Source organism: Sorex araneus, chromosome 1 (assembly GCF_027595985.1).
Source record: "Sorex araneus isolate mSorAra2 chromosome 1, mSorAra2.pri, whole genome shotgun sequence".
Classification (NCBI taxonomy): Eukaryota; Metazoa; Chordata; class Mammalia; order Eulipotyphla; family Soricidae; genus Sorex; species Sorex araneus.
The window spans coordinates 71,911,019-71,929,974 of record NC_073302.1 but is presented as its reverse complement, the minus strand read 5'-3'; the positions used below and the strand labels follow the sequence as shown (position 1 = coordinate 71,929,974).

Sequence of the window (18,956 nt, the reverse complement as noted above, 5' to 3'; positions counted from 1 at the left end):
CCTGTTTGCTTTCTCCACTAGCCATCATCTTTGTAGATAGAAGTTGAAGACTCAGTGCTCCGCATGCTTTGCAGTCATCTATTTGACGGGACTCTCTTTATTGTTTCAGGTTGGATACATCTGGGAACTTGATGCATAAACTCTGCATGACTGCTCATCCCCTTCTGCATCTGTCTCTGGATTCACGCCAGCATGGCTCACAGCACAGAGCTTAACGGCTGTGCCCCAGGTAACTCCATGCTCTGGAATGTGTGTGTGTGTGTGTGTGTGTGTGTGTGTGTGTGTGTGTGTGTGTGTGTGTGTGTGAGAGAGAGAGAGAGACGGGGGGGGGGGGGGGGGTGGAGAGAGAGTGAGGGAGAGGGAGAGAGAGAGAAACAGAGAGGGAGAGAGAGAGATAGGTAGGGAGGGAGAGAGAGAGAGGGAGAGAGAAAGTGTCTTTGCTCAAACTAATTTCTGATTTCTCTTTTCATAATGGATAAATAATAGCAAGACTAGATGACTAGGTTTTCAAAGCAGTTTTTAGTTTTCCATTGAAGTGGGTTTTGTATCTTTTTGAAGATTTGTGTGTGTGTGTTTTGCTTGTTCTTTTTTCATCTATTGGAGAATATGCTTTTATCTTTAGAGTCTGTGCAGAAATCAGTTAGGTAAATTATTACCTAGGTCAATTCTATTGAAGTGTCGAAAGATAAATGTAAAATCCTGAATGCTGATGCAAGGATAATGTGTACTCTGCATGCACTTCTTTCTGGGGGGTTGAACAATGAGAGAGGAAAGCAGTTTGGTTGCTTAAAACTAGTTGTTAGTATCTACTTCCAGTAAGCTCTTGTTCGATGTTTCTAAACAGAAGAAGGGCGAAGTGAGGCATATTCTCTAAAAGTGACCTTCTATAGAGGAGACTATACAACGAGCCCTGTTAGAAATATTAAAGACATTATTCTTATTCTTACCTTAGTAATTTTAGACACCTGTATAATTTGCATGTATATTCCAAAAATGCTTTTGTAAGATTTGGGAGAAATCTGTACAACAAATACAGAAGAAAAATTTCCTGAGTGATGGTATGACAACACAGCCTACCTAAAACTTGCCACGTGCTCATTCCTCTCTGGGGTGACAGTCAAATCACAGAGCAAGACGTTTTTGCAAAATGCCAGTCTTCTCAGGCTGTGCTGGCTCCAAGCACTGTCTCAGGGAGATGACATGAAATTGGAGTCAGATTCCCAGCCTGAGCCCTAACCATCAGAGAGGGTCTTCTTACTCCCATGTAAGAGATCAGTAAGAATGTCCATCCCTAGAATTAGAACTGGTGAGAGCTCCGGAATTGTACTTACAAGTGCTTTTTATAAGTTCTAACATACTTTGAAAGACAACAGCAGGAGAAGCCCTCTGAAGTGGCCACTCCCAGCCCATGGACGGGATTTTTCTGCTCTAGCACACCCATCTGAGAGTATCACTTCAGGCAAAAATGCCCTAGCTTTCCCAAAAACCTAATGCAAATAAACTTAAGTGTTTATTGTGGGGTAATTGATCTTGCTTGTCCTCTCGACTGCCCAAATCCTCAAGGCTTTTATAGATTCTGCACAGGGACTGCTGTCAATAGTTAACTATGAATGACAGTTTCCAACATTGGATAAACAGTGTGCCATGGTGCCTACGATGATGCTCTGCCTACATTATCATACATAATGCTCACAGTAATCCCATGGCATTATGCTATCACTGCCACTGTCATCCTTACTTATGCGGACACATTCAGTCTAACCCAAGTGATGGAGGCAAAGTCAGTATTATTACTCCTTCTCTAGTGAGTATATAGTGAGGGAAGAGGTTGCAGGTGAGGTTTTGTGAGTGTCGTGGTGGGTTTCATGAAGCTCCACTTCTCATCTCCAAGGGCTTATCCACGCACTGTTTTTCTCCTAATTTCTTTTCAACTTCACCATTTTTCATTTCCTTCTGAAGACTCGCTTGTGCTGTAGCCTTTCCTCTTCTTTGTTGTCCTCCTAACAGATCTGAGCCCTACTTTTGAAAGCAGAGTTTTCAGATAGATGGCTTCCAGGATGTTCTAGGGTGATGTGAATTGTTCTGTTGACAAGAGTCTAGACCAAACTAGGGAAGAATTTTTGCTTATTCTAGTCACCAATGTCTCAGGAAGCCTGTAAGCAAATCTGATTAGAGGTTTAGTCATTCATAATTAATTATATACATATGTATACAGAGAACAAAAATATATGTGTGTGCATATATGTTTGTGTGCATGCATACCAATCTATATATATATGTTTATATATATATAGGTTGGATAAGTGTATATGTGCATTTATGATTATTATATAAAATATTGAACTATAGTATTATACAGAATAATTATGTAAAATCACTGGTACTACCATCACACAGAAATACAAATATTGTGTTGTATGTTTTGTTTTGATTTTCCAAAAGTAAAGTATAAAAAGAAAAGAAATAAGCTTTTATAAAGATGATACTTCCCTTAGATGTATTTTGTCCAAAAGGGCTTTTACCATTCCTTACCCTGAAAAATCACGGCTTTGAGCTCATACAACTTGAAGGGAAAACCTATGTGAAGGTGGAGTTAGAGAGTTTGCCAGAGAAACACTTTACATGGAGTTAGTAATAGATCAGAAGCATAAGAGGAGTAACTGAGATTAAAAAAAAAAAAGCTAGACTGGGCCCTCGGCTGGAAAATATATCCAAGGACTGATTACTCCATGATGTTCAGGTCCCTGTTTAGAATTTACACTGGATAAGGAAAATTCACAGGTCCTCTTAACTCTGACTTCACCACTGAGTCCTTCAGTTAGACGCAGAAAATGTTCTGATTTGAAAATAAAGTTAGTTAATGGTGCACTTTGGGTATCTCAGGCCTACGTGATATATAAGGTTCTACAATAAGCACCTGGATACACACTGCCTTGCTTAAAATATAGAGTTTTCTAGATCACGACAAATATTATTGATATTTACTATGTGTCAGACATTGTGCTAGGGGACACAGCAGGGGACAAACAGCAAAACTCCCTGCCCCAAAGGATGGTCTCTTCTAGTGGAAGTGGACATCAACAAATAGAAAACATACTAAGACTTAAAAGTGTGTGTTATCTATCTGCACTGCACGGCTAATTAGGCGCCCTCGGTTTTGCTTTATAACCCTGCCAGCCTCCCTGTGGATCCATCTCTGACTGCATCTACTCCCTCCCACCACCCCATCCTTCCTGTCATCCGTCAGAGTGTTGTGTATTTTTCACCTGGTCCTTCTTCATAACACACTTTTATTTTTATTAATTTAGAACATTGGTTACATTATTACTAAGAGTAACTAAAGCAGTTTGTTAATTAAATGAGATGTGGGCATCATAAATTACTCATGCCTATTCTATTCCCTCAGGACTAAGTAGGGAGCAAATGGGGTTGGGGGTGGGCGTTAGGTAGGAAAACTGCTGAATTTCTGTGGCATTTAGGCACGGGGACTGTCTACTTTTTTTCCAAGTTTCTGAATCATATTGTAAACTGGATGTGCTGATTGATACCTCTCTAAACACTAATTAACGTTGTGAAACTTTAATTAGAGCTTAGAATCTCTTTAGAAGCCAAATAACAAGTGGCTTATTTGTCAGATGAAGATAATAATACCCGTCCTGTCTTCTTCACAGGATTGTGGCAAGGGAAAAATAAAACAATATGTGTGAAAGAAAACACTTTTAAAAATGCAAAGCGCTGCTCAGATGTCCGTGAAAAATCACCATCCTTACCCTGCTATCTTGAGTTCCTAATCTAGTGAACACCTGCTCTGGTGACTAGCTCAGGGCGAGCAGAGTGGCAAAAGCTGTTATTGCTGCCCCACTTCTGACAGTTAAAGAAAATAAACAGCCGGGCATGGTGGGGTGACTTGCTGTGCCGCCATCATCTCTGCTTGTGCTAATACTCGCCTTCTAGTTCATTACAGTTTTCCTTTCTCCCGATTGGTCCCCTTTCACTTTTCCCCAGAGTACAAGATTTACTTCTTTAAGTTGTCTGTAGAACTGCATTAAAAATTTGGTTGCCATGTTCAATGACTAAAAGAGCGTTCATAACATTTGATAAAGGAAAAACAGGGAAGAACTACTTAAAATTCTACGGTAAGTATTATTTGTAGCATTCCCTTTTCATGGCTGTCAGGCACACCAGTGCACTTTCCTAATAGAATGCCTGCATATTTTTCCAGTTCCTTTGAGAAAACAGCTTTCAACTGAGTATTTCTAGTGACTGTCATATTCCATTCCTAGCAGTTGAATGATTTTTCTTCATATGGCCATTTGGGGTACTCCCACCCGCTCTCCATTGTAGATAATGCTGGAGAGAATAGACCTTTTCTCTTCCGTTTATCCTGATTTGATTGTTGTTTTCCTTATTCTTTTCGCCTTTATTACGTTTCTCCTGATTCCTTTTCTTTTTGTGATCTGCTGATTATTTTTCTCTGACCATTGATTGTTTTGGTAGGATAATATCTCTCTCTTTCTCTCTCTCTCTCTCTCTCTCTCTCTCTCTCTCTCTCTCTCTCTCACACACACACACACACACACACACAGCATAGCATAGGACATGCACACATTAATTAGGTCAGAGGCCATGACTGTTTTCATGGCTGGGGGTAACTGTTGTAGGACTTGAATCTTACCACCCTGCCAGTTATTTGACTCCAGGTTTTGTCTCCATGTGGATCTTAAGTGAGGTCCAAAGGCCGCTGATAAAACCTGGTCACTTGGACAGACCCGAGACGCCTGGCAGAGCAGATAGTGAGCTCTGCCGTGCAAGGCAGCCCAGTCTCTTGGGTAAATATTTTTTCTGGGCAGAAGCATTTTTCAAACAGAACTCTGAGCCCACTGTGATGAGCTTGACAGCAGAAATTACGTGCTGCTTGTCAAGTACAAGATCCATTTGCTTGGATTGGTCTAGCTGGAACCAAACTGGTGTTTTCTGAGGCCACCACCAAAGAGACTCATGGTGCAGGAGGCGGAGAAGTGTTCCAAGGGGTGAGTCTTAGACCTGTCTTCTGAGTCAGTGTTTCTCGAAAGGCAGAAGGGAAATGGATTAAAACTGAGGCTGCTTTAATTTATAGATGCCTTCCATGAGTGTCCAAGATGTCCCAAATCAATCTGAAGACAGATCTGTATGAATACTCTTTTTTTAATTTTAACTTTTTTGAATTGTTATGCCACACCATTTGGTACTCAGGGCTTACTCCTGGCTCTGTGCTCAGGAATCACACCTGGCTGGCTCGGGGGATCATATGGGATGCTGGGGATCGAACCCAGGTCAGTTGCATTCAAGGCGAGCATGCTACCTGCTGTACTTTCCCTCCGGTCCCTGTGTGAGTATTCCCATCTGTGCTTTGCGTGCTCCCTTCGGTATTGTGCTAGTGATAGAATAAAGAGCTGAGGTGGCAAAACTGCAGTTTTGGTTTTGCCTAACATGAAAACCTAGATAAAAGCCAAAAAGGGAGTTTCTTTTTGGTTCCCTCTCTCTAAGCACCCCTTCCCTACTTTAAGATGATGAAACACAGCTTGGCACTCACGGTTCATAGCTAAGCCAGAAGTTGAGTAGGGAGAGGCCTTTTCTTTTGTTCATGGCTTTCTGTTTATGTTAAAAATTACAAATGTGGGATGTGTGAAGTTCTGATCAAACAGATCAAAGGGTAAACATGCATTTCAGAAAATGACATAGAACCTAAAAGTAGAATGGCCAAGAATGAAATTCCTCGCTTATTATGGTTATATTGATATATGATTGTTTTCTTGATGTAAATTATTTCATAGAACCAGGTCAACAAACACCTTTTATGTACCTTTTTTATATTATATTTATCTCCTCATACAGATTCATTGTTTAATGATTGGGGTCAATTAGATTCTGTGGGGTTTTTTCCTTTCTTATATCTTCTTTCTTTTGTTTTGGGGCCACACCCGGCAGTGTTCAGGGGTTACTCCTGGCTCTGCACTCAGGAATCACTCCTCATGGATTTGGGGGACCAGATGTGATGCCAAGGATCAAACCTGGGCCAGCTGTGTGCAAGGCCAGCCACCCTACCCACTGTCCCATCTCTCCAGCCCCTAGATTATGTATTTCAACTCCAAATGTAACCATTTATTAAAGACTAATTTCATTGAAGTTTATGTTTTCAATAATTTTCTTAAGACATAATGTTTGACAAGATAATTTCATAACTGTTAAGATTCCAAGAATGCCTGCATGTAGGGGGCTGAGGGTTTTGCAGTCTTTTTTTTTTTTTCCTTTCTGGGTTCCACTCGGCAACACACAGGGGTTTCTCCTGGCTCTGCACTCAGGAATTACTCCTGGCAGTGCTCAGGGGACCATAAAGGATGCTGGGAATCGAACCCGGGTCGGCTGCATGCAAGGCAAACGCCCTACCCGCTATACTATCAGTTCAACCCCGGGTTTTGCAGTCGTACTCTCTGGTTCTCCAGAATCCCAGAATTCATCCTGCCACTGGAGAAGTTTTGAAGAGAGATATTCCTGTTTTAAAAATATTTAGACTTGGTTTTAAACTGTTGCCAGCTTCCCCTTAGATGTTTGCTTGCTCCAAAGCTTGAGGAGTCCTAGTTGGTTACTCATGAGATCTCAGACAGGAGACTAGCCTGTTAGTTCTGGGTGCTGAGCAGAGATACCTTTTGGTTGGACATTTCTGCCCAGATGCTCTGAGGATGCCAGTGAGAAAGGAAAAAATGTACAAAATAAAGTTCCATCAGAGAGATTTGCAAGGCAAAGAATCACGGTCTGTTGCTTTATCCTGAGACTACATGATGAGGAGTTCGGATATTCTGTACACTGCTCGCCAGAGGACGGCCTGTTTGGCTGGAATTTATTCCTGGTTGTGCACTTTCCCTCTGGTTTAGTTTTGTGGTGGTGTTGACTACAGGGGATTAAATCCAGGCATCACACAAGTAAATTGTGTACTCTGCCATGGGATGTATCCCTAGCCCTTCCCCTCTCAAGAGCCTTGGAGGACATGAGTGAACTAGCCAGGCAAATAGCTCATTAGTTGGGTTTCCATGATTGGCCTTCCTGTGTCCCAGATCACCAGTTCCTCCCTTGTGCAGTTTCTGAGGGACATTTTACAGTCTTGGAGGGACATGGGTAACTACACCTCACTGCTTTGGGTTCCTTTTCTATAAAAGGCTGCTTGTTTGATCTGACTTGGAAAATGTGAACATAGTTCTCAAGTTCAGAAGTAAGAAATTCTTAGCTCTTCCTTGGCAGGATATGTAAAATTGCATGTAACAGAATTCTCTACTAGAGATAGATCTCAGAGAAGACCCAGCTAGAAAATCAGATCTCATAAGCTTTATTCAAAAGCTTGTGAAACTTTTAAGGGGGGAAAAAGTTGGTGACTCTTTTTCCTCTCTTGGCTGCTATTTGGATGTTTTGGGATGAAGTTCTAACTGATTTACTCATTTCACGAGACTTTCGGAAAAATAAACTCACCTTTTAGAGGCTCAGCCTGATTTTGCTTTCAAGTTGCAATTCATTATAGAGCCTGAAAACAAGAAGTTTTGAAATATGTAATCTCTTTGTTTATGTGATATTCACAACCTCAGGTGGTAGTTCTATATGGACAAGTGGTCAGATCACCTAAAATTAAGTATCAGCTATTTCGAGGATTTTATTTTATAATAACAATAGAAGTTCATGGAGCAAGCTTTAGCCCCAAATTTGGATTAAAGAACTTTATAAAATATTTAGGAGACCTTTCTCACCAACAGATGGAAAAACAGAACTGTAGACATGAGGGGAAACGAGAATCTGATTTAGGCTCTTATCCTAAAGTTAAATTTTTGGACTTTTTTTCCGTCTAGTTTGAGACAAGCAAGAGTTGAGTCATCAAGGACATTCTCCTAGCTTGATCCAGAGTTGTGGCCTGTTTATGATTTGTCCCGTGACCTTTTGTTGAAAAGAGGTGGTTACTAGAGTAACAGTTTATGGAAGCAACTTGCTATTAATAGTCAAAAAATACCAAATGTATTGATGCTCTTTCCACGTGAGTTTGATTTTATTGGAAACATCTGAAGCAATCTTTTGTATTTTGGACATGCCTCTGTCATAAACAATAGCTGACCGTGTGACATTTTTGTCTCACAATGTTTGGCTTAGTTGATAAATCCCATCATTTTGCAAATCATTTTGGAAAAACATTGATTCAGCTTGTCAGGACAAACTTTACCCAGCTTGTCAGGACATCTTTTCCCTGCCCACTTTAGGGAGGACCTTTTCTCTCACATCAACTGTTCCCGGGGCTGAGGTATTTTCAGTGTTTCCACACGGCGGGGACATGTAACAGTTTCCCGGAAAGGAAAAGAGGAGCATGTTCTCAGACTGAAAATAGAAAAAGAGGGAGACAGCTGGACTAGCCCTGAGAGCGCCTCAATCCAGTGACTTCCGGTCTCAAGAGTCCTACTCGTCAACTTTTACTTTCTTTTAACTATGACCAACAAAAGCCCACTTTTCCTCTGCTCTCGGGAGTCTGCCTCATCCAAGTCCATCCACCCACTCAGCTGCAGCTGGTATATTTTCTATCCACCTGCATTTTCGGCTGATGGGTGAGGGTGTTGCATTCAAATCAGCAGTGCCCCATGGAAAGGTTTCTTTTTTACTGAGGGCGGCTCATCTGGCGAGTTCCCCCTCAGTCCAAGCAGGAGCACAATGGCCGATTTGTCTTCCTATGACCTCACTACTGAGGCAGAAGTACCTGCCGCCTGGCTGGCTCAAGTCAGTCCCCTCTCCCAGGCTCCGCCCTGCAGGGGTGAATCAGCCCGATGATGCACTGATTTTGTAGCATGGCAGGGTGGAGACCTTGGGAGCCTGTCGGCTGCCTGCCAGGGGAGGAGGAAAGAATTTGCCTGTCATACCAAGACAGAGGTGCAACTTACAAGGAAAAAACTTGCAAAACCCCAAAGCCCTGCGCCACCAGCTTTTCCCATGAGCACCACACTCCACAGCTTCCAAACCTGCCTCGGGGACAGCACTTTGGCAGAGTGAGGAGAAGCATTCGCCTCCCAGGATAAGCTGTGTGGTTGCTTCCCTGTCAGCCTGTCCGATAAGGAGTCCCCGGGCGGCTGCACAGAGCATTGGCTGCCTGCCTTTTGTGCCTCACACACATCGAGGCACTGTGCCTTCATGTGATCACAGCAGCTGCAGTTTCCACCAGGACACGACACTGGTTTTTCAAATGAAGAAACCTCGAGAGAGAAAAATCTCCTAGAAAGGTAAAGGGGGTGCAGGTGGGGGTACTTGTAACTTGGGAATTTGGTGGATTTTGCTCTGGGCCAATACTCTATAGTGTGACACTTAGAGGATGTAACAGTAGACTTTTCTTTTCTTGCAGCAGTGAATTTGAATTAGCAGGTGGCTCTGGAAAGGGAAAGAAATGAGAGAAAACTCAGTGGAAGTCCTTGACTTTCATGAGACCATTCCGATGCTGTGGCTCGCTTGTAACTGACTATGCAGAGGAGAACAGGAGTTTCTTCTCAGTCCTGTAAAAGCTGGTCTTTGCTTTATTCTCAGTGTCTTGTCATTTCTTTTTACCCAGGTTGACTGGCAAAATTGTCATTGAATTTTATACTATTTTATTCCTTTTCTGCCCCTCAAATATTTTAGCTGAAGCTCTAAGCTTATTCTCTTAACTGTGAACTGAACTGAAATTAGGGTCTATTTTTGTTTCTTTGAATTTTGTTTCTCATGATTCTGCAGAATCAGAGTTCCAGCTGGTAAGAGATTAACTATGTCCAAAGAGTTTTATAAGAATTGGGCACTTATGGGCCGGAGAGAATGGACAGGGGCTAAGGTGTTTGCCTTGCACACACTCCACCCTGGTTCAATCCCTGGCACTGCCTATGGTTCTCCCAAGCACCACCGGCAATGGTCCCTTAGCTCAGAGCCGAAAGTAAGCCCTGAGCACCACCGGGTGTGCCGGAAAAACAGAAACAGAACAGCAGAGCTGGACACCTGCACTGTCCCAGCTGCCCTTCTTCTAATTCCTTCCCACACTCTTCTCCTCACTGTGGCTTCACTGCAGTCAAGTCAGCAGTGCCCCATGGAAATTGTGTAGACTGGGCTGCTCCATGGTTATTACTTGAACAAAAGGCTCAAAGAGGTCTATCATAGATCTCAAGAGGTCTATCGAAACCTTAAAAGGAACAGAAAACTAGAGGAAGTGGGATATGAAGCTTCATAAGGTAGATAAACCCTTATACTGGATTAGCACCACGAAGACTGCAGAGGCTGCCAATAGCAGAGGGAAGGACAAGTGTTCCACCCGAAAGGGCCATGGGACTTCAGAGATGAGAGTAATATCTTTACCTGGATGTCTTTCTTGATCTATTAGTATAAGCCCTTTTGTCTGTCCAATCTGCTTCCTTTCTTATCACCTACAGCAAATGTTCTCAAATGCTTTTAGGAGGAATTAACTGCTTCCTCATCTGTTATTCCTAGAGTGTTTTGAATCATATGCGATTTGGAATCGTTGCTTTTACTTGCTGTTCATTAAGTTATGCTTATCTCTCTCGCTGACCTGTAAGCTCCGAGGTCTTAGGAGACAAATTTCATTTCACCGTCCTCTTCGTAAGCTCATTCTGGCTTGCTTCGCACTCAGTGTCTTGCCAGCAGGTGCAATGTTCAGCCAGGCTCTGCAGGACACTTGCTCTGGATAGGCATAATGCAAGACAGAGAAAGCATCAGTGTCTGCCAAAGGGTTGGTAGGATTGGCGGGTCTAGGTGATGACTGGGGGCTGTATCCATCCCTGACACTTGGTGGCCCCCAGCATTATCAGATTTGGGCCTGATGGGCCCCAGCACTGCTGAACTTTAGCTTCAGTACCTTGCCAGAGCAAGCACCAAAGCATCTACCCAGCATCAGGTGTGGCCTGGAACTCCTGGGCACGTTGGGGAAACGGCCACACCCTTGCCTTCCCAACAGAATTGGTGGGATTGGACTGGCAGTGTTCCCCAGGATATGTTTTCCTGAGTGCACAGGTAGCCTACACTTTTGCATCTGAACTCCCTTGCTTTCTTCCCCCACTGAGCTCACAGCAGCTGGGAGTGGTGGTGCCTGCCTTATCTCCATGTGTTCTAGATAGACCGAAAGCATGGCATTATCTGGCAGATGCATTGGGTATCAGGAAAGAGTGATCAGGTATGTGGTTGACTGGGAAGGATTATTTTGAGGCCATTTTGGAAATTCTTTTACTTTCCCACGGCCTCTTTCTCAGCTCCTCTCACCGCTCTCAGCAGTCCAGCCGGAGAGGAGGAGGCACCCGGTCTTCCTCCTGCCTGAGGCTTCTTAGCCTGTTAGGCTTAGGTGGGTTGGATGAAACTGTAGATAAGCCCCAGAGTGGGCAGCTCTGGAGTGGGAGTGGGACCGATCGAACTGCCTTCCTTCCTCCCATGTTACTCTCATCTCCGAAGTCCCATGGCCCTTTCGGGTGGGGCACTTGTCCTTCCCTCTGCTATTGGCAGCCTCTGCAGTCTTTGTGGTGCTAATCCAGTATAAGGTTTTATCTACCTTATGAAGTGTCATACCCCAGTTCCTTTAGTTTTCTCTTCCTTTTAAGGTTTCGACAGACTCTAGAGATAGTCTTTTATTTAAGTCAAGTAATAACCATGTAGCAGCCCAGGCTACACTGAGAGCTTCAAGTGTAGAAACTCAGTATGACTCCAGCATTAAGTCTTTGTAAGTGTTCGAGGAAATGTTCATCATTGAATTAGGTTAGAGTGAAGGCAGAGGATTTGGGCTTTTTGTTCCTAAGAGAGGCCTATCATCTCTCCTGTCACTTACTAGAACCTTCCCCACCTCTTGGGGGCACACCCTCCTGAGGTTGATTGTGGACTCTCCTGTGGAACAGATTCTTCTTGCCCAGGCACGGAGAGAAGCATTTTGAGAACACCACCCAACTCTGTACACCCTTGGCAGGATGAGAAAAAACTGGAAGCCCTGGCTGGACCTGTCCTTTGAATTCCCATCTGGGCTGGTCCTGTCCGCCCCCTGCAGCTATGCTGGAGGTGTGGGAGAAGAGATGGCTTTGAGGAAGGGATCACACCCATCCCCTCCTCTCTCTCTCCCCTTCTTCCTCTCTCTCTCTCTCTCTCTCTCTCTCTCTCTCTCTCTCTCTCGCAGTCACCTCTCATGTCACTCCCTGTCTCAGGGCTGAGAAGACCTGTGAAGTAGCAACGGGAGAGGAAATCTCTCACGTGGGGCAGAAATCAGGCAAACTCTCCAAGAGAGAGTAGAAGATTCTGTTTCCATCTCCTGATTTCACACATAGATCATTGAGTGAGGGTTTCCGCGTGTGAAGTCTGCCTCTGAGAGAAATGACCTTAGCCTCTTCATGTTGTCTGTTGTCACCATCTTTGTTTTGTCATTGATGAGATCTCTGGCAGTGAAACAGCCCAATTTAAACATGAAAGAGATCCCAAACGTGTGCAGTTTTTTGTTTTGCCATTTTCTTATGGCCAACTCCAATAAGGAATCTTGCCACTTAAAATGGGCAAGAAAAATTGGGAATGGGAAGGGCTAAAAACAAATTCTCCTGGTATTGGGGAAAGGAAAGGATAGAAGGAGGAATGGAATCGGAACCCAAATGGAAAAGGGGAGGCTCTGCTCACTTTCAGGGAGCACCCTGGAAATGTGTTCTATTTGATCAGTCCCATATTTTGTTTATTTAATTTGAATTAACTACTGTAATTTTAAAATTTGATAATTTTATATGTAAAAAATGCCTACTTCTTCATCTTCTCTCCTAAAGTTCAAAAATCCCAGGGCCATGGAGATGGCTCTAAGGAGGGAGCACTTGACTTGCATGAAGGAGCCCCAGGTCTGCTCCCCAACACCCAGGGCTCCCTAAGTCCCATCACCAGGTGTGGCCCAGAACAATAAAGCAAAAATTCGAACATCTGGCTCATTGAGGCTTTGCTTCCATGGGTCACAGGCAACTACAGAGGAGAGAGGTGCCCTCTGGTCCCCCGCACCTCTTTCTCAGTTTCTAACCCTGAATGAAGTTTGCATTTGTTCTCTAGATCCCACAAGTACTTGGCTTGTGGAGGGACTGCTCCCAACTTGGCTTCAAGTTTTCTTTTGTGTGTGTGTGTGTGTCACACCCAGCAATGCTCAGGGGTTACTCCTGGCTCTGCACTGAGGAATCACTCCTGGAAGTACTTGGGGGACCATGTGGGATGTCAGGGATTGAACCTGGGTCGGCCGCATGCAAGGCAAATGCCCTGCCTTCTGTACTATCACTCCAGCCTCAGCTTGAAGTTTTCTAGGAGTCAAAAATGAAGAACCTGGTTTTGAGTTGCCAATCGTGCACTCCAGTTCTCCTCCCTAGATTCACCAGAGGAGTTTCTAAAAGTGATGATGCGGCCCCCTTCCCCACCAACTCCTGTCCCATCCTAGAGTAGCTGACTCACTGAGATGCAAAGGTGACTCGGCCTTTTCTTCAAACATCCCCAGGGAGTTTTAGTTGTACTCCGGGTGTGCAGACTTGAGGCACAAGGGACCTGCACCAGGAGGTGCCAGCCTGGGCTCCTCCACCTTGACTGGCAGGGGTGCTGACCAGCCGAGCCGTGCTGTCACAGGACCCTGAGTCCTGATCTGCTGTGAAAGGAGTGTGGGCTCAGCCCTTGGCTTTTTCATAAAAATCTGTTATTGTTGTCATTGTTGTTGTTGTTGTTGTTGTTGTTTGGGGGCCCAACCATCAGTGCTCAGGTCTTACTCCTAGGTCTTCATTGAGAGATCACTCTTGCTCAGGTGAGGCTCAGGGGACCATATGGGGTTCGGGGCTTGAACCCGGGTTGAGCACATGCAAGCATCTTACCTGCTGTGCTCCAGCTCCTCTAGAAGGAATGAACCTGACAGGATGTGCCCCGGGAACTTACAGTGTGGGGTGCACTACACTCGCAGGGATGAAAAATGGAAGGATTCCCTCTCACTCTCGCGCAACTACTAGGAGAGGTAGCCAGAACAGTAAGGGATGACTTTAGTTCAAGCTGATATTTTATTTGTTCTTATTGTTGTTTTGATTTGCATTGGGGAAGGTGGGGGGGGGCAAACGCATCTCTAAGGGTGTGGGGAAAGGATGGACCATACCCAGGAGTGCCTGGGGGCTATTCCTGGCTCTGTGTTCAGAAGTCATTCCTGGCAGTGCTCAGGGGACCAGTGTCATGCCTTAACCCAGTATGATCTCTCCAGCCCTAGAACTGATATTTTAGCAGACCCAGGTAGACAAGAAGAATTTTGTCAAAGAGGAAGGAATGGCACAAGCAAGAGCAATGAAATGCCCGCATTGCTCTTTCTCCTCCCTGTCTTAGAGAAATGCCAACTCCCTCCCCTGCCCCAAGGTTCACTACCCACTAAAAGCCTCAAGAAAGACTGTGAGTGGCTTTCAATGCAATGGCACTATTAGGATTAGCAGGGGGATTGGGCATGGAGGCACGCCCTGCTGTGCTCAGGGACTCCTCCTTTCTCTACACTCAAGGATTACTCCTGGTCATGCTTGGGGGATACCTGGGATCCAGCTTGACTGCTTGGAAGACAAGCGCCCTACCCACTGTACTATCTTTCTGGCCCCAGTAATTATAGTTAAATAGCAGGAAGCTCATGGATGATATAAACTTCTCCTACAAAATGCTGAAAGAATCAGCCCTCCTAGAGTTGTTGAGAAAAAAGGAGTCCATGAGTTTATTCATTTATGAAGAAGCACAGGGAACAGTGAGGGCCAGAAGAGTTGTTTAAGGTAGATCATGGGGAGATGGGCAGGAAACTGGGTGAAGAGGAACATATCAGGGAGGAGAATCCAATCCAAACTCTTCCTCCTCATCACCTCATTGTACTTTGGTTCTGTTTCTAGACTCTGGGATCGAGCCTTCTGGGGTGGGCCAAGGGTATGAGGATCACGTTGTAAGTAAGCCTGAGGAAAAGAGAAGTTCAGAGGCATTTGATTGAAGTGACAAAGTTCAGCAGCCTCCACAGGGGGCCAAGAGCAGTGGTGCCATTCCAACTACTCCATCCCCATGCGCACAGGAAGTCATCTTTTCAGAAGAAAGGGCTTGAGCGCATCTTCCTTCTCCCAGATCTCCCAGGTTTCCTTTGTCTATAAACTAAACATCAGGGCAGGCAGGTGTGTCTTTCACCCTCCTGGGAACCGCTCACATTGCTGGTTTCCAGGCACAGGGAGCTCCCATTCTTCGTTCTTCTCCCTTCCCTACCTTTGTCATCCATCCTCCTCTGGGACTAGGCACCTATTTTGCATACAATGACTTATTCTGCTCCACCTCACTTTCTCCAGGTTCAAACACTTGGAAAAGTGCCTTCGACAGCCATATAAAATACTCTTCCCATATACAAGATTTATGAAATAAAAATATAGGTTTTGGGGGCAAGATTAAGAAACGCTGCATTGAGATGATTGCCTCAGTTTCATCCTTAAGAACAAGACTTTTAATATTTATTGATGCTTAGTTTGGATTCTGATAATGTGTCTAAGTAATGGAGAACTTTCTCAAAAGTACAGAGAAGAGAGCTTCTCTATTCAAAGCAAATGATAATACATGTCCAGTGGAATCTTTAGGATGATGAATAGATGTTATGTAAGCCTTGTAGTGAGATACAATCACATTTTTGAAGACACATCAAACCCAATGGGTGTGTTTTTTGCGTGTAATTATCTAAAAGTTGTTTTAAGTCAGCCAAAAATTTTCTAAAAATGGGGTAAAGGTGCAATAAAAATACTGAATGCCCTGAACAAACATGGCCTCTTAGCACCCATGTTGCATACCATAATGCATAAAAGGAAAAGGAGAGAGAGAGAGAGAGAGAGAGAGAGAGAGAGAGAGAGCACAAGAAGGAAAGTGCCTCCCATAGAGGGAGGTAGGGGGTGAGAGGTTGGGTGATGGGGGTGGGGAAATGGGGGACATTGATGATGGGAAAGTGTACACTGGTGGAGGGATGGGTGCTAGATGATTGTATGACTGAAACCCAATTATGAACAGCTTTGTAATGTTCTATCTCACAGATGCCCAATTAAAAAAATTTTTAAATAATGTGGAATTATACCCAATTCAATCATATTAATCAATGGCTGGATAAATAGCAGTACTCTACATTAAAAATAATAATAAGATAAATAAAAAAGGGGTAAGGGTAGGGTGATAGTACATCAGGTAGGGCACTTGCCTTACAGGCAGCTGACCTACGTTCAATCACCCCACATTGTCCCCTGAGCCTTCCAGGAGTAATCCATGAGTGCAGTCAAGAATAAGTCAGGTGTGGGCCAAAAATAAAGTTTAAGAAAATAGGCCAAGCTAAGTTTCCTGATCTAATAAGTTCTTGTTGGTTTAAAGTAATTTGAGGTTATCTGAGCCTGATAGTTCATAGTGTGAGACTAGAACTTTATCCTTAGTTCATTATTGAAATTAATGAATTATTGGAAGATAAGTCCAGCTAAGTCTCAAAGTTAAAAAAAATTAATCTTTAGAACCTCAGAGGGGGAAAAGAAGTCTAGAGAAAAACACTTTTAAAGAATCCAACCACTATGTATGGAGGTAGAGGAATGGAGTGAAATGGAGTGTGTGCAGGCACCAAAATGACATAATCAGACTGGGAAAATCCATTTGATTCTTGTTAAACTTTTCTCTTTCCAAACTACTGGCCATTAAAGTCATCCCTAATCTTTGTTAATCTCTGTTTGATTGTTTAGAACTTGCTTTGCTTGTCTGTCCTGTAGACAGAGTTCAGTAAATCTTGTTACACCCGTCACATTCATCCAATATTCTTATGCACAGGGCAATAAGAGTTTAAGAGAACTTTTTCTTTCTTTCTTTTTTCTTTTGAGATGATGAATTAAAAGTATTAGAGGGATATAGATCTCTTTAGCAGCTTTTAAAGATAGATAGAAATGGTTGTTCAGTATTATTACCTAAAAACATAATATATTTGTTTAGAGAACTAATTCTGTGTGTTTGAAAGACACATTTTAATTCAGATAAAATGTGGAGAATAAGCAAGGGAGCTTGAGGGTACAATTGGGAGCATTTTAGGGGCCTGGAATGTATGTAGCTCAGTGGGAGAGTACTTAACTCACTTGTATAATGTATGCAAGGCCTTGTATTGATTTCTTAGTTTTAAGGGAGAGGGAAAAGGCAAACGAGGCGGGTGACGGAAAAGATACAGGAGGGAGGGTGCTTGCCTTGCTGCTGACACATGTTTGATCCCTGGCAAGCCACATATGGTCCCAGGAGTAAGGCCTGAGCCCGTGGTGCGATTCCCCCCTCCTCCCCCCCCCAAAAAAAAAACCAAAAAACACAAATGGGAGTGTTTTTAGCTAACAGATTGCACACAGCATAAAGCTAAGCCCCGGTTAGGAAGCGTCCACCTGCAGCCCTGACCCTGCTCATCCTCAGCCTGAATCATTTCCTCCCGAAGCCTGCTGGGGCACTGTTGCTCCGGTTCTACCGGGAATCCTCCCTGCTTTGGATGGTTTGGCGGGGAGGGAGTAATTCTGCGGGCAGATGGGGGAACAGTCGCTGCCTTTTTCTCACCCAGCTTTCTGGAATTAGCAGGTTGATAGCTATATTTCTAGTTTAGGTTTTCCATGTGTCTCAAGGGTAGGAAGCTAGCTTGTTGGAAAAATGAGAAGGCTTCTGGGAGAAGTCTGTTTTGCCTCTTTCTGATGCTAAGATCCTAGCTTGTGACTCATTCATTCGTCGTTTTTGCTGTCTCACTCAAGGAGAGGCCCAATATTAAGCCCGGTGGCCAAGAAGGCTCTTCGTGGGTCAGGAAATTCCAAGTGGATATAAATAAACCCTCTGCAGCGGCTGCTGGGCCTCGCCGGCTTCCGCGGGTTCCCTTGAACTCCAAGGGAAACCTGCCTGAGACTGGCTTCCTGCTCACTGAAAATTGCTTATTTTGTTTTGGGGTGGGTAAGAAATCCCAGAAAAAGAAAAATAGAAGAGAATTTGATGACTGGTGGACCATAAACCCAGACTCTGTGTGTGTTATGAAAAAAAGAGTTGGGTTGTTTGTTGGTTTTTCCAGTTTTTTGCAGGCTGGGAAGGAGAACTCAGCACTCGGGTTTTGGATCTATGAAAATGTTCACCTTTAGCTGAGGCTTTCACATAAAGAGATCACTGTTTGTGGGAGTGAAAGGATGTATGCATATACTAAGGTTTAAGTGTTGTGTTTGTGTTTTATTTTAAATTTCAGAATTCCCTTTCGAGAGCGGGAGCTGGGGGGGAGGGAGGTGAAGTTTGGGTCATACCCAGCAGTGCTCAGGGCTTACTCCTAACTCTGTGCTCAGGGATCACTCCTGGTGGGACTCAGGGGCCCCTGTGTGGTGCTGGGGTTCAGACACTCGGTTAACTGCATACAAGGCAAGTGCCTTAACCCCTGTACTATCTCTCCAGCCCCCAGAATTTCCATTTTTATTGCTAAATCCATTTGGTCTTTTTTTTTTCCCCCAGCTCTGTTTTTCTAATGGGGAGCTGCTTGGAGTGCTTAGAAGCAGGGTTTTCTTTTTCTGATGTAAACACTATAAAACAAAATAAAGACAGGAATTCAGACAATTGCTTCAACTCTTCCTCCCTCACAAAAAAAAAAAAAATAGCAAAAAAAATCCAGCCTGTAGTTTTGTTAGAAAAGCTCTTTTTGCCCCAAAAGTACTGGCATCTGTTTCATTACTTTTCACCAAATTGCCCTTTTAACTGGAACCTTTTCCTAGAGTTGTTCCATGTTATTTTGGAATTATTAAGTCTAGAAAATAGTATTTTGTCTCCAATCTGCTTCTCTTTCGCATTTGGATGGCAAATTTAGGCTGCATTTCAGCAACGATTCCTTCTAGTCCACAGCAGACACGAAAACAATACGGCCTAGGTTGGTGAGAAATAAGTACTACAGT

The 18,956-nt window shown here is 43.8% G+C and overlaps 1 protein-coding gene across 3 annotated transcripts in view; it reads left to right on the top strand.

The window, feature by feature from the left end:
• The window catches only part of KANK1 (KN motif and ankyrin repeat domains 1), a 229,613-nt gene that overhangs the window by 164,738 nt on the left and 45,919 nt on the right, over positions 1 to 18,956 (top strand). For all 3 annotated transcript variants that reach the window (XM_055118415.1, XM_055118412.1, XM_055118410.1), the window contains one exon: positions 110 to 229. In XM_055118415.1, the coding sequence (XP_054974390.1) occupies positions 193 to 229 (37 nt within the window). In that variant the 5' untranslated portion in view covers positions 110 to 192. The remainder of the gene's footprint in view (positions 1 to 109; positions 230 to 18,956) is intronic.